General features: G+C 41.6%; 1 protein-coding gene across 1 annotated transcript; it reads right to left on the bottom strand.

Annotated features, from left to right (window-relative positions):
• Positions 1-598: 598 nt before the first annotated feature.
• Lyg2 (lysozyme g2) lies at positions 599-12,889 on the bottom strand. Its single transcript, XM_087897837.1, has 5 exons — positions 12,847-12,889; positions 5,270-5,410; positions 4,116-4,312; positions 2,977-3,112; positions 599-1,638 (listed from the first exon to the last, which is right to left on the bottom strand). The coding sequence occupies exons 1-5, from the start codon at positions 12,887-12,889 to the stop codon at positions 1,520-1,522; spliced, it is 636 nt and encodes a 211-aa protein (XP_087753963.1). The 3' UTR covers positions 599-1,519.
• Between the last annotated feature and the right edge of the window lie 3,155 nt (positions 12,890-16,044).

Consider the following 16,044-nt stretch of genomic DNA (forward strand, 5'->3'; position numbering starts at 1 on the left):
TCTATAGGACTTCTCTCGGTGTGTCGGTCAGAACAAGAACCCTGGGGAAACAGATTCAAGGTGGAAGCCAGTGTACTACTTCCAGTTTTACTAATTACTGGAAGCTTATCTGGCTTACACAGTCGCTGTCTTTGCAATAGTGACATCAAAAGGGCTGATGTTGAATGAAATCAACGTTTCCAAGGGAAAATCCAAAAGAAATCATCCATGAGCAGCATGAACCTCAGACTGAACACGTGCAGGGAGGAGAACAAAGACATTCAACAGCTGGAAGCTTTGTCTTTGTCGACTCCTAAGAGATGATTACACAGCAGGTACGATGGCCCACACGTGTTAGACCAGAACTTGAAAAGCAGAGGCGAGAGGGTCTATGAGCTTGAGGGCAGCTTGAAATATAGAGTGAGACTTTGTCTCAAAAACAGCGATTCCTGGTTCTGATTTTGGGTGGATTGGGTGAACTTTGGGCAGAAATGGTTTACCTGACTCTTTCCAAAGTGACTCAAGGAAGGATGGTAAAATTGTGGTTCCTTCTCAGAAAGAGGAGGGACAGGCAGAAAACGTCCAACAGATGTCTCCAACAAGAACAAAAAACCTGTCAGACAGTGGTGGTGCATGCCTTTAATCACAACGACTCAGGAGACAGAGACAGGCAGATCTCTGTGAATTCGAGGCCAGCCTGATCTACAGAGGGAGTTCCAGGACAGGCTCCAAAGCTACAACAGAGAAACCCTGTCTCAAACAAACAAACAAAAACAAAGAAAGAAAGAAAAAGAAGGAAAGGAAGGAAGGAAGGAAGGAAGAGAAAGAAAGAGAGAGAGAGAGAAAGAAAGAAAGAAAGAAAGAAAGAAAGAAAGAAAGAAAGAAAGAAAGAGAGAAAGAAAACAAAAGACCTAGGAGTCACTTGGCAGGGATACCAAAGCTTCACAACCCTACAAATTATTGTGTCTTCTCTTGAAGAGGCAACCAAAAGCCACAGCCAGCAGCAGCCTTCACTCCTCTCCATCTATTGCCCTACGGTGGATTTGGCCTCTGAGACAGAAAGATCTCAGGAGTAGTGCCCTAGCAATTGGGACAAAAACTGGGAAACAGACAAAGGTTCACTTCTTATTAGTAATTTTGGTAGACAGAGTAGAGGTTCAAATTATGATCTAAAATGAAGCCTGGCCAGAATATGTACTTTGTCATGTGTCATGATGTTCACATTGACAGCAATGAAATTATATGTATGTCTATGACTATTTCTTAGGAACCATATGTGGACTCAAGGGTCTTTTCTTTCTTCTTTGTGATAAAGATGGAACCTGGAGCCTTGCACACGCTAGGCAAGAGCTCAACAACTGAACTATATCCCCACCTCTCTTCCTTCTTTCCTTCATTCTTTTGCTTGTTTTTATTAAAAAGTTTGGCAATGAACTTTCTTCCATAATTCTAACTATTTCTTTGTTCCTATTGAGTGCAATGGGCTAATATTAAACTTTGAAAGCGGGGCCAGTTGAGTTCCACGTCAATGCGCCTCTGCCTAGAAGCCATGTCTTTTATAGAATTTGGCTCGGGCAATAAGATCATCAACTAAATCAGCTTCTATGTCTGCAGGAGTAACAATGGTGTCCAGTCCTGACTTAAAAGCAGCCAGACCACCTGAAATGAAACACACAGGTTTAGATTCCAATATTAGCTGTCAGTAGAAATAAGACATGAGCTCCCAGGATATTAACTCACCACCCTCCAGGCAAATAGTCCAGAGTAACAAGGTTTCTGTTTCTCTTTACATAGCACAGATCTGATAGAACTAATACAAGATTGTAACATTTTCTCATTTAGTCAACAATTCATTTCTTCATTCATTCATGTTTGTTTTTTCATTATTATTACCTGTACAGTGTTCTGCCTGCGTGTATGCCTGCAAGTCAGAAGAGGGCACCAGATCTCATTACAGATGGTTGTGAACCACCATGTGGTTGTTGGGAATTGAACCTAGGTCTTCTGAAAGAGCAACCAGTGCTTTTAACCACTGAGCCATTTTTCCAGGACCCTCATTCATAGGTTTTAAAGCACCCGTTGAGTGCCAGAAAAGGCTCCTCACTGAGTGCAAGATACCCACAATGTATTCATTCCTCGTGGAGGCCTGTGTACATACATACACTATTTTACCCTCATGGGGACCTGTGTACACGCATGCACTATTTTACCCTAGAAGTTTGTCTTCGATCATCATTAGTAGGTTTTTAAAAATTGTACTTTATGCTCATATTTTCCTTCCTACCTTCAAGGACCTTGAGATAGAAAATTCTTTGCTCAGAGTTCAGACTGTTAAAGTGTGGAAAGAGAGAATAATGTGAATATTCAAATCATGATCCTGTAAGAGGCAAACTGAGGAATTGGTGTGACTGGATGGATAGAAAGAAAAAGTAAATGAGTCCAAGAAAAAAAAAATCATCATTTTTTTTTTCCGGCTGTGATGACTGGCTATAGCAGTGTCTCCAAATAAATACATACATACAATGAAAGCAAAAGAAACATCTATGGTAGTGGGGCTAGGGAGTGAATTCCATCTGGGAGCTGCTGAACTTGAGGGGCTCTGAGTTCAGCCAAACAGAAATTTTCACTTAGACTTCTTGGGGTAACTGAAGCTCTGGCATTTCTCAGTAAAAGTTTATTCAAGCAATTTGGAGAATTGTTAATAGTGTTGGATCGGATCGGGGGAAAAACTATGAGAAGGTAAACACTTTTTAACTTTTGTGTTCATGCTTAATGTGTCATTCAGTGGCTTAGTAGTTGGCTAGAAGGACAAGAAGAAGCCCAACATCTTGTAGGAGGGCTAAGGAAGTGAAGTCATGCATGGCTCAGAGGATGCTAAGGCATTCTTTAAGACAGGCTTCCTCGTAGTCAACCCAGTGGGGATGCTTCTAGGGCACATTTCCATTTAGGAGTCTCATTCACTACTCATTTAGATAAAGCTCTAGACATAGAGCCTACCTTTGAGGTGCTGAGCTGAATTCCATGTGGGAAATTTTCTCTGGATCGCCTTTATCTTTTCTGCCAGGATCCCAACAGACTGCAGAAGGTGTTCTTTGCTGTCCCAGGAGCCAATAGGATGGTGTATTTTATCAAGCTGGAAAATCCAAACAGTTGTATTGGTATCTGGGCAAGGTGACACACTCTCTGCTATTCCTAGGCCTCCCTCTTTGGATTTAAGTTCAAACATTGGGTTCAGCATCTTTGATTCCCCCCCCCCCCACACACTTTGTATTCAAATTCAAACACTCGCTTCAGCATCTTTCCTTTGATCCACAAAAGGCTATATACTCTAATGTATTGTCTTTCAAAGGCGAGAGTCAGAGAAATACCAGTTTGGGAGAAGCTCACTTGGGGCTTTCTGATATGCAAAAGAAGGAAGGAGGAGGAGGGTGAGAAGGAAAAAAAATGTTTCAAAATGAATAATAATTAATATCCAACCCCTAGACATTCACAATGAAAATAATTATGTAGCTAATTCAAATAAAACATTGTTTTGGCTAGGCTTGGAGATATAGGTAACTAAAGAGGCAGAGGCAGGAGGGCTACCACAAGTTCCAGGCCAGCATGGGCTACTAAGCAAGTTTCAGCTTGGCTAGAGTTACAGAGTGAGTTGCTGCCTGCCTCAAAACAAACAAAAGACCTGGAAAGAAATATCTAGATAATGAGGCTCCTCTTCCTCCAGTTAATCCAAAGGAACAAAGGTAGCTGAAGAGGGACTCAATTATAGTATATCAATTCACATTCATGAATTTTACTACTTCAAGAGTCGCGAGAAGACATTATTATTATTGTTGTTGCTATTATTGTTATTATTATTATATAAGAGTTAATAGTAACCTTTATAAACTTTTCCCAATTGAAGTATAGTTCATGTGATTTCTAATATCTATAGATATAGGTATAGTAGATACAGTGTAGTTATGAGACACAGAAAACATTTTAAAGAAATGCTAGTCCTTGAATGAAACACCACAGATATGTCACAGAGCAAAGCCCAGGCACTCGGGTGTTCAGGTCCTGATATGGACTTTGAGTTTGGGCTGAATTTCTGCAAGGAGAGATAGAGTTGGGCTGATGAAAAGTCTCTGGCTATCTACCTGCATCAAACCAAATTTCTGTCCGCTATGGTCCCAGCCATTTTGCAGGACAACTCCACCATGGCTTTCTCTGGAGATGATGGCTGCGATGATGGCTGGGTCAATGCAGTATCTCTGTCCCACTTCTTTGATGAGGATACGGTAAGGCTTGATGGCTTTCAAGTCCATCTCGGCAAACATTTCGGAACCGTGGACCCCTGTGTCAAAAGAAAAGAAACTATTTCCTCTACTTCAGAAAAGGACGGGTTCTCGGAGTTTACTAATTCAGCCTCAGCTTCTGACCACACCCACAGCTCAGGACGCTCATTCTAAGAACATCCTAAGATCAGTCGGACCTCTAATTGCAGAAACCCAGGGAAGTCCACCAACGCTTGTTGGAGTCACTGCGCTTCTCCCTCTGCTTCCTGCCATGATGGCGCACCGACTAGGAGTCAGTGGAGCCACGTTTTACTCCTTCCGGCTCTGCGATCAGTCAGTGCCGGAAGATGTGATTCCTTGCTGAGCCTTTGGTCCTTGCGTTGAAAACATGGGTTTATATATATGTGGCCTTGCGTGGGGAATATTTTGGAATGGAATTGGAAAGGAGAGATGTGTCGAGAGCAAGAGACTCTGCTTGCCTTTAGAATACTCATGCCATAGTAGGAACTGAACACAACAAAGCCAGAATTGAGCCTTTTATTTAAGGAATGGTTTTGCTATATCAAAATCAACACACCTTAACACAGTTTGGAAAGAATCAGGAGAAAGAAAAAGTGGTTAGGTTGGCTAGGGCGCTTTTTTTAAAAACTTGCTTTTTATTTTATTTTATTTTAGACAGGGTTTCCCTGGTTGGCCTAGAATGCAGCGTCCTTTTTTTGTTTGTTTGTTTTGTTTTTTCGAGACAGGGTTTCTCTGTAGCTTTGGAGCCTGTCCTGGAACTAGCTCTTGTAGACCAGGCTGGCCTTGAACTCACAGAGATCCACCTGCCTCTGCCTCCCAAGTGCTGGAATTAAAGGCGTACACTACCACCACCCGGCCAGCGGCCAGAGTACTTTTTTAACTTTTAATGTTGATTCATGATTGTTATTGTAATGTTGGCCCCTTTTCAAGACTAAGGAAAACTCTGTAAATGAGAGTGGGGATGGCGGACAGGATCCTGCTCTAGTTGTACTTACCACAGTTCATCAGATTATTTATGTCACAGGGGGCCCCAAAAGTCTCCATAGTCATGATGTCTCCATAGCAACCATGGTAAAGTCGGGGATGCAGATGAGGGTTCATGGAATGAGTGAGGGGGTATGAGCCCCTGGAAGTGCCTGGAAGGCAGAATGATGATCTATGTAAATCCTGTGAGAAAACACTGCTGGACTTGACTGACTACACACACACACACACACACACACACACACGCCACATACACACACACACACATACACACACACCACATACACACACACACATACCACACACTACATACACACACACACACACACACACACACAAAGCTATGCAACAGTAGAAACCATAATTTATTCCTTCTCAACTCCTTTTTCTACCAATAATTCATCAGTCAAGGCAAAAATTTGATTCCAAATTTTGTTTTAACTTCTAGGCGTTGTTCCAGAACACCATGGAAATACATGTGAAAATCAGTGCATATAGGTTTCATATATATACATATATATGAATAATGTCATGTATGACACACACACACACACACATCCCCATCAGAATGAAAGTGGCCACAGGATTTTTCTCCCAAGCACTGAGGTCAAACCCAAGGCCTCTCACAAGTGAAGTACATTCTCTAGCTAGCCCAGCACAAGATTTAGTGAAAGTTTTACTTCTGATATAAATACTTCTGGGGTATAAAAAGCTAAGCCAAAACAAAACAAAACAAAACAAAACAAAACAAAAACTAAGAAAGGTACTATGAGAAGTTGCATAGACTTTCATTTTGTATCATGTTAGTATAAGGTGAGGATCTGAATCCATTTAAATAAATAATTTATTTAGCTAATAATAAATAGTAAATAGACAAATAATTAAAAATAAAATTATAAAACAAATAATAAGTAATAAAATAAACCATAAATTAATAATAAATAATCTGAACCATTAGAAATAAATGATTTAAGTTGCCATAACAACTTATATCAAATCTATGTCTGTTTTCTACTGTGCCATTGTGACCTAATTAGGTTTGTTCAGGTCCCTCTGCTGAAGGAAATCTGACATTATTTTCCACATTGTTGTGAGTTTTTTCACATTTTTCCAAGGCTCATTAGCTTATTTTGTATTTTTAGCAATTTTAAAATCTTATTTTTATTTTTTTTATTTTTGAGATTACATGATTTTATCATTTAATCTACCTTTCCTTCCTCCAAACAAGCAACATCTTCTAAGATAACTGTATTGCCTCACTCAAGCCAACAATTTTTTTTCTTTCTTTTTTTGATTTTCAAGATAGGGTTTCTCTGTAGTTTTTGGTGCCTGTCCTGGAACTAGCTCTTGTAGACCAAGCTGGCCTTGAACTCACAGAGATCCACCTGCCTCTGCCTCCCAAGTGTTGGGATTAAAGGCGTGTGCCATCACCGCCCAGCATGCCAACAACTTTTTAAAGATAGGAATTGAGAGCTGGGGTGAAGGCTCAGAGGTTGAGAGCACTGCCTGTTGTTCCAGAGATCCTGAGTTCGATCCCCAGCAACCACATGGTGGCTCACCACCATCTGTAGCAAGATCTGGTGCCCTCTTCTAGTCTGCAGGCATACACACAGACAGAATACCGCATACATAGTAAATAAATAAGTCTCTAAAGAAAAGAATTGAGTTCACTCACTATATATATAATTTTCATGACTGTAACAGTACTAAGAGACTATACTTTCTTAGAATTAGGCATATAACAAATAGAACGCTTCTTTCTACTATTTATTATTTTTAGGAAACCAAAGTAATTCTAAAGATTTTTTAAAGTATTTTGAGGTAAAATTCTGATAAACAAATACATATATTTAGCAGGTAGTATTTATATATTTAACAGTTAAGGAGAAGAGGTCATGAATTTGAGAGGGAATGGAGGAGGGCGCTGGAGGATTTGGAGGGAAGGGAGGGAATTATGTAAACTGATGTAAGTACAGTATTCTTTAAAGTATTTTAAATGGACCCAATGTAGGAAGGGTGTGGGTGTGGATCTGGGTGGGCTACGGAGGAGTGGAGGATGAATATGATTAAAATGTATCTTATACATGCATGAAATTCTAAAAGAATTATTAAAAAACATTACTTAAAGAAAAGCCAGAAGCACAATCCACTTTCTCCCATTCACAAATAGACCAAAATAGAATTGTGAATGGACCCAAAAGTTAGGCAACATAACTGTCACCTAAGTCGGGATACTGACAGATTATCCAGAGGATAAAAGTAGAAAAACAGGTTTCTGTGTGACAGACAGAGCAGAACTACCAGGCTGGACCCTGCCATGGTATCGCCCTCTGAGGCTCTCTGTCCTATCTTCTGCCCCTGATGCATGTAGTAATATCAGTGACCTTCCCAGAAGTTGATTTCTGCATAGGAGAATTCAACCAACCGTGGGTGGACTATATTGTGTCTGTACTGGACATGTACATGCTAATTCCTCAAGAAATATAGAATAGGAACTTTTATACAGTATTCACTGTTGTAGAATATGTTTCCCCTGTGAAGACGTGTCTTTGTCGAGATGTCTTCTGCTTGGTTTAATAAAGAGCTTAATGGTCAATAGCTAGACAGGAAGAGGTTAGGTGGAACTTCCAGAGACAGAGAGGATTCTGGGAAGAAGAAAGGTGGAGACACCAAGAGATACAGAGCAAGTGAGATGCACAGGAGGAAAGGTCACAGCCACAAGTCATGGGAGAATGTAGGTTAACATAAATGGGTTGTTTTAGGTTATAAGAACTAGTTAGGAACAAGCCTAAGCTATAGGCTGAGTTTTCATAATTAACTAAGTCTCCATGTCATTATTTGGGAGCTGCTGGGACACAGAAAGACTTGTTACAATTCACATTGCATTAAATATTAAAAATCATCTAAAGGGGCTGGAGAGATTGCTCAGCAGTTAAGAGTACTGGGTGCTTTTCCAGAGGTCCTGAGTTCAATTCCCAGCACTCACATGGTGGTTCACAACCATCTCTAGTAGGATCTGATACCCTCTTCTGGCATGAAGGTATACATGCAGATAGGACACTCATATATAAAATAAATCCTAAAAAATTTAAAAATCTTCTAAAGTTGATTTAAAATACAAGAGGTGTGTGGGTTGCTATGCAAATCATATTCCTTTTTATTAGGAATAGGGATGGAGCATTCTCAGATTTTGGTATTCACAGGCGTCATAAAATCAACACACTGATACTTAGGAACAACTGCACACCAGAGCGAAGGAATAATGGGCTCCATAATACAGATGCACATAAAATCTAAGGTACCTGGTTTGGGAATGAGACTACAGAATAAAGACATCTATGCAGAAGCTGACCCCTTCTTCCTGCTCTGCGACCACTATGGTCGAAGACAGATGTCGTTGCTTCTCTGGTACTGCATAGGCCTCCTGACTGACTTCCCACTCCACTTTTTTCCATTTGGTCGCCAGAGTGATCCTGGGGACTTGTTTGTAATTTATCGGTCTTCCTTCTTAACCTTCATGGGTTTCCATCCTCACTCAGAGAGATGGCCAAGTCTCTACTACTTCCTTCCCCTCTACCATAGCTCATCGGACTCTTGGCTCCTTTCCAAGCCCCCTTCCCCTTGTTTTCAAGTGTTCCCCGTGCTTGTTCTTCAGCATACTGGCGGGTTTCGCCCTTTGCACAGGTGGTTCAGTTTGCCCAGAGTGCAACTCCTCCAGTAGCCACGTGACTTGCTACTGCACAGCCTTCAGTTATGCTCAGACATCACATGACCAGTAAAGGGCATAAACAGAATGCATAGAGAAAAATGAAAACATCTTTAAACATACGAAAGATGCTCAAACACCAGAAAGAAGGCGGCTATATCGACAGACTTCTGTACCAGCATCTTCACACTCCATGTTAGAAAAGGGAAAAATATAATCATATATTCAGATGCAATCTGCTTATATGTTCAAAGAAATAATACAAAGATGGACCAAAGACCAAGAAGAGTTGTTAGGGGAAGGTGAAAGGGTCAAAGAGACAGGGGTAGAGACTAGGTGTTTCTAAACGTTTTTAATAGTTTCAAATAACCTTTACTTTGGAGGCATATAAATGCTGCTATAGTTAATAAATGAAATTGACTAGGAAAAAGGAATTATAAAAAAGATGAGTGAACCTGACTCTATACAAAATTGCAATGCTAATTAACACATAAGAGGAAACTATTTCAGGCAAACTTATGCCAATGTAAATATAACCAATACATCATATGGCATACATATATGCATACATTGGATTGTAAAGCAATCACAAATTGTATTAAAAATTCAGCACTGGTTATTCTGATACTCCTCTTCATAAATGATAACATGTATGCCATTAGAAACAAATTTTGATATAATATTGCAGAGGTACATAAGATCTGGGAGGAATGGCAATCCCAAACAATGACACACCATTAGCTCCCAAACTGTAGTCTCTAAATACCACTCCCTTGTAAGAGGGTCCAGATCATCTGGAAAAGTGCCTGCTTTCTGACTTGCGGCAGGAAAGGTGTGAGCCAAGCCAGGATCAGCATCTCCTGTCAGAGATGGTGCTTACATTTTGCCAGTGAGATGGTTTGTTTTATTCTATTTTATTTTATGGGTATTTTGCCATCTGTGCATCACAAAGACCAGAAGAGGGCACTGGCTCCCCTGGAATTGGAGCTACAGACAGCTGTGAGCCACTGGGAATGAGGCCTAAGTCCTCTTGAAGAGCAGCCAGTGCTCCTAATGGCTGAACCATCTCTCCAGCCCCAGGCAAAAGGGTTTGATGTTATAGATTTGCTCTAAAAGACTCCAACCAAACATACACATGTCACATACAGATATGTACATGCATGCACACACGTGCATGCGTGCATAAACACACACATATACACACACACACCAAGCTTCAAAGCCAAGCAAGGTTGGGGAGGCAGCACTTGATAAGAGTGGCGAAGGGTTGAAGTTGTAAAAGCCTGTCATGGGTTTGGGAAAGCTTACTATACTATTCTCTGTTTTGTAGGTTTGAAATTTTCTACAGCTAAAATATTTTATTTTATTTTAGCTAAAAACTTTTAGAGCTGGGCGGTGGTAGTGCACGCCTTTAATCCCAGCCCTCGGGAGGCATAGACAAATGGACCTCTGTGAGTTTGAGGCCAGCTTGGTCTACAAGAGCTAGTTCCAGGACAGCTAGGGGACTGTTACATAGAGAAACCCTGTCTCGAAAAACCAAGATTAAAACAAAAAATTTTAGGCCAGGTGGTGTAGCTCAGTACACACCAAGTAGAGCGTTGGCCTAACTCGCGTGAAGCTCTGGGTTTTATCGCCAACAAGACGTAAACTGGGAGTGGAGGAACACACCCGCAATCCCCACACTCAATAGCAGTAGGGCATCGGGAGTTAAAAGCCATTCTAGGCTACAAGGTGGAATTCAAAGCCTTAGCTACTGTGACACTTCTGGAATGGGGCTTATTGCAGGGCTTATTGAACAAAGTTTCAGTCCTCAGTACCCAAAAGATTTGCTTTAATCAGCGAGCCTTTTTTATTCACCTATATTAAAAAGATGAACAAAATCATCCTTACACTTTATTCTTGGTCCCAAATTCCTTACATTACTATAAATATATTGGCAGGCTCACTATCTATTAACAGAGAGGTGGCCTTTGCCATGTTCACTGTGTAGCCCACATCCTGAAGACATCAAAACAACCTGGGATACTTATTAAAAATGTTTGCCCTGGGGCTCCTCAATACCAGGTTTATTGAATCAGAAATGTTGACCCCCAAGGCCAAGTAGAATTTTTAGTTAATAATTTGTTTGTTTTCGAGACAGGGTTTCTCTGTGTAGCTTTGAAGCCTGTACTAGCACTTGCTTTGTAGACCAGGCTGGCCTCGAACTCACATAGATTCATCTGCCTCCTCCTCCCAAGGACTGGGATTAAAGGCGTGCGCCACCATTGCCCCTCAGGTGACTTTCATGCATGCTTGAGAATCATTGTTTTAAGGGACCTGCAATATGACCGTGGGCTTGTGCTAACATCAACACACAGGTCTGTCTAAAATTGGTCATCCTTCACTTGTTCACAGATCATACAGTGGTTCATAATCAATTCACTGGCTATACAACTCTGCAATTAAAAATGAGTAAAAACTTTAAAAACATGTTGCTTTGCTTTTGACCAAAAGTAACTGCAAATTATTGCTCTTGGGTTGGGCTCCCATTTCCAAATAGAGAAGAAAAAACTTTCAAAGAACTCTCTTCTCAGTCAATCATGACAACTGAACATTGCTTACAATGGTCTTCATTTTTCTTAAACTACTGTTTCCACATTTTCTTTCCTTATATCTGTCTGCCTGTCTATCTATCTATCTTTTGTTAAGACAAATTCTCACTCTGTAGCCCAGGCTAGCCTATGAAGTTGGGCTAATTTCAAATGTGTGGCACTCCTTTCGCATTAGCCTCCTGAGTGCTAGGGTTACAGGTATGAGACACCACACCTGGTTCATCTCTTCTTGTCCAAGGTCCCTTTCTGTCCCACTAACCTTCTCCAGGACTAGAATTCAAGTCCCAGCACCCACACAATAGTTCATAGCCATCTGCAATTACAGTTTTGGGGTACCCAATGCGCTCTTCTGTCCTGCACAGGCAGGCACATGGTGTACAGACATATACAGGCAGGCATATTATCTATATACATATAGTAAAATAATTGCAAAAGTTTAAATAAATCTTCTATTCTGGCCTTACCCACTGGCTCACTTTATCACAAATACGTCATCTCGACACAGGGCTTTTACTAAGATGTTGCTTCCATCCATCAGCCTCTTCCCTTCTCATAGGGATCACCATGCATCTCTCACTCTTTCCATGGCCTTCCCCAAGGCTTTCATGTCTGAACTTCCTCAATAGATGTGAACTTTTCATTCTCAACTCCCACACTGATGGATTTTCCCTCTCCATATGCTCATCTAATAACTCTGGTCGGGAATTTTCTCTTCGTGTGCCATACTCCTCTTCATAAGAAACCCAGCCAAGTAGGTGCATTGTCAGAAGTACACAGAACAATTAGTATTTCGTTATTTTCAATCCCCACTAATATCTCTTTTGTGTGCTTAGCAAACAGAAAACACTCCTAAGAATAAGCAGTTGGCCTGGGCTAGGGAGGTGGCTCAGTTGCTGTGTTTATTGGGCTAGCTTGACAGCCAGCCTAGCCAAATCATAAACTCCAGGTTCAGTAAGAGGCCTGATCAATCTCAAAAAAAAAAAAAAAGTGGAAAACACTTGATCTCAATTTTAACTTCTCCCTCTGTGTGTGTGAGCATGCACACATGCACACATGCACACATGCAAATGTGTGCACATGCGTGCACACACACATACCTGTACACATATTTGTATGCATACGTGAATGAACACACACACAAAGAAAAGCAAAGAGAAGAAATAAGCAGTTGGTTAATGGCCAAGCAGGTCCAGGAGAGCCCATTCTTCTATTGCACATAATCATTGTTCTTTCTGACTATAATAGAAAACAGACACCCTTGAATAGGGAAAAATGCCGGTCAATTACTTACCAATTAGGGCAACCAGTCCCCAGAACACCGCCAAGGGTAGCATGGTGACAACTCTTATCCTTTGGGGCCTGTTCTGCTTTGAAATAGAAACAGATTACGCTTAAAACATGAAGGTTTCTTAACAGGAAGTTCCTCTGATTTAAAAAGTAAATAAAAAAGCGTGGCATCATTTCCAATTCAATACCGCTTTTCCAGTTCTACGACAGCATCCTGCAGTCTCAAGCCTGTACGTCGTTAGAGCACTCCCAGTTAACTTCAATCCAGCGCCATGCAGATAGCACATCTTACACACATCACCCCACGTACACTTAGCAGAGGTTTGCTGCATTCCACCTCCTCCCAAACAGGTTCTTCCCTTGGTTCCATTTACAAAGCATCTTCTCCATTTTGCAAGATAGAAGAAAACTAGAGCTTACCTCCTTTGCAACTTCCCAGAGAAAACTCTCCTGTCTTTGAAGAAGCCTTTAGTGGCAGCAACCTGCAGGTTAAGGTTTCACAGAGTGAAACTCTACTGTGATATGTCCTATAGCACAGTTAGAACAGTTGGAGAACCCATCAGGCAGTGGCTCGTTGCACCTCTGGCTTCATTCAGCTGAGCAGAGCTCAGTGTGACTCCACCACCAAGAAGGAAGCTTTTAAGCACGGGCACTTAGACTCACCTGCCTTGTCTGCTTTTGTCCGGTACCAATGATTGGTAGAGGAGTTTTATATGTGATTTAAAGGCCTCTCTTTAAACCATTGGCCTCATTAGACCTTATTATAGTTGTACTTTGGATTTAAGTGGCTCCTTCCACAAAAGGACTTCAAAGTGTTTATTGACCACGAAGAATTGATGAATCTAATGAACCCCCAGGTTGCACTGGAGGCAACTATTTGGTGGACCATTTCTGGATACCAAGAATGACATTAGGCAGGCGTCTTCTAAATTTGAGAATAAGATGCCGAGAATTGGCCTAGAATGAAGAAATAAACAGGGAATCCTAGCTCTTTTCTGAATGGATAATTTGCCTGAAATGCTGCTGAATCCTGGTGTCACAGGATTCCCACACAAAGAGGCCACACAATCTTGCACCATCGTGTCCCTCAACTGTGATAGATGAACTCGGCTTCGGGCTTTAAACTCACCTCTAACAGGGTAGCTACCTGCTATAGAAGAGCAACATAAAGGCAGGGAGTAGCAATCTGGGTGCTCATTTGTCCCCACTGTTTTCTCTGTGTGCACATGCCTGTGTGTGTAGAAGTCACAGGTCAATATCAGATAGCTTCTAATTTCAATCTCCACATTTTTTTTTTGAGACAGGGTCTCCCACTGACCTGTTACTAATTACGCAAGAATAGCTGGCCAGCAATTTTTATATACTCTTATATTCTTATAAATACTTTTAAGTATATATACTTACATTTATATTCTTATGTTCTTTATTTATTTATTTATTTATTTATTTATTTATTTATTACGTATACAATATTCTGTCTGTGTGTATGCCTGCAGGCCAGAAGAGGGCACCAGACCCCATCACAGATGGTTGTGAGCCACCATGTGGTTGCTGGGAATTGAACTCAGGACCTTTGGAAGAGCAGGTAATGCTCTTAACCTCTGAGCCATCTTTCCAGTCCTATTCTTATATTCTTAGAAACTCTTTTCTCTGTCTCCCAAACACTAGGAGTACAAATGCATGGCACTGTGCCCAGAGCCTTGCATGGGTGCTGAGAAGCTGAACTCAGGGATTCTTGTTTGAATGCTCAGCACTTGCTGACTGAGCCATCTCTTCAGCTCTATCATTCCCAGACTTTCTAAGGAAGTAGGAGAAAAGGGTTTTGCTGGTGGTAAATATATCTTCAAAGAGACAGTATCATTTTTTCATGCGTATAAGAGATGGAGATGCACACAGGAAATGGAAAGAACCTTCTTATACAAGGCAAAGAAGCACATTTCCCAGACTTGACGAAGTCCAGCCTGGATCCCTCTGTACGTCAGAGATGTTTCAAAGACTACCCACAATCCTTCCATCCACCAGAAGATGGAAGACAAAGGCGCTGAGCTAAACAACTCTACAGTTTCCTAGGAAGATGGCAGAGCCTAGAAGTTACCTATATGAAACTGATCCGTATGTCTCAGGACACCCACTTCTGTCCTGTGTGCTTTCCTGCAAAGCAGGCGCATTCAGGATGGCGAGGCTGGGATGCTCTGAGCTGATGGGTGATCCCTGATCTGATCCCTGTCGTGAGTCTCAGGGAAATGACTCAGAGAGGGCCTCCTCTATCTCCACTGTCAACCCCGCAGTCAGGGCTGTTCGTTCATTAATAAGGGGTTTTGCACAAGACTAGTTGCCTTAAGGCAGCCTTTAGAAACGTGGAGGTTATTACTGGCAACAATGCCATCTTTCAGGTCACACTAAGGCATTGTGTTTGTGGCCTGCCCAACTGCTGGCTGGGGATGATTTGGGCTACGGACGGGAGGCTTCCTGGATAAACACGAGAGAGCTCAGGAAAGGAGCAAGAATGGATGGAGCAAGAATTTAAGGGTGAAACTATGTGGAGGCTCCTGCTGTCCCTAGAAGCTCCTAGAAATGACCGGCAGTCACAGAATACTGTTGACCGCGAACATGCCCACTTGCTCTCCCCACTTTCAGAAGTGAGGCTGAGTTGTCTTTCTAGGTATGAAAATCAGAATGTTCACACCCTCTGCAACTTGCGCATCATTCTGCTTTGTTCAGACTGCGGAGGGCGGGTGGTGGAAGAAAACTTATCTGACAGTTTTCAAATGCCAGACTCCTTCGTACTTATAGTATCACATCCTCCAATAGGGGTGGGTATTGTTATGTTAGAAATAAGAAAATCGAGACTCAGAAAGGCTAAGCAGCTTATCGAAGGTGGCACAGTTAACTGTGGGGCAGCGTTGGGATGGGAACCCAGGGTCATGAGACTCTGTAACCAATGTTTCCACAAGAGCAGAGGGATCACTCGAAACCAATCACCCTGCAGAGCAACGGTTACAAGTTCAAGGCAGCTTGCACCCAAAGCCTCACCTGTGGTCTGAGTCAATAACACAGTCCAAGACTCACGCCATTATCTCCGTGGTGGGGCCGTGACTTCTAAGGCACAGATTAACATGAGTGGACCGAAGCCACAGTGTTCCATCGTCTCTGTAATGATTCAGTTAAAATGTATTCAACTTGAGCAGTAGGCTTGAAAGAA

This window comes from Myodes glareolus, chromosome 18 (genome assembly GCF_982192425.1).
Source record: "Myodes glareolus chromosome 18, mMyoGla1.1, whole genome shotgun sequence".
Taxonomy (NCBI): domain Eukaryota; kingdom Metazoa; phylum Chordata; class Mammalia; order Rodentia; family Cricetidae; genus Myodes; species Myodes glareolus.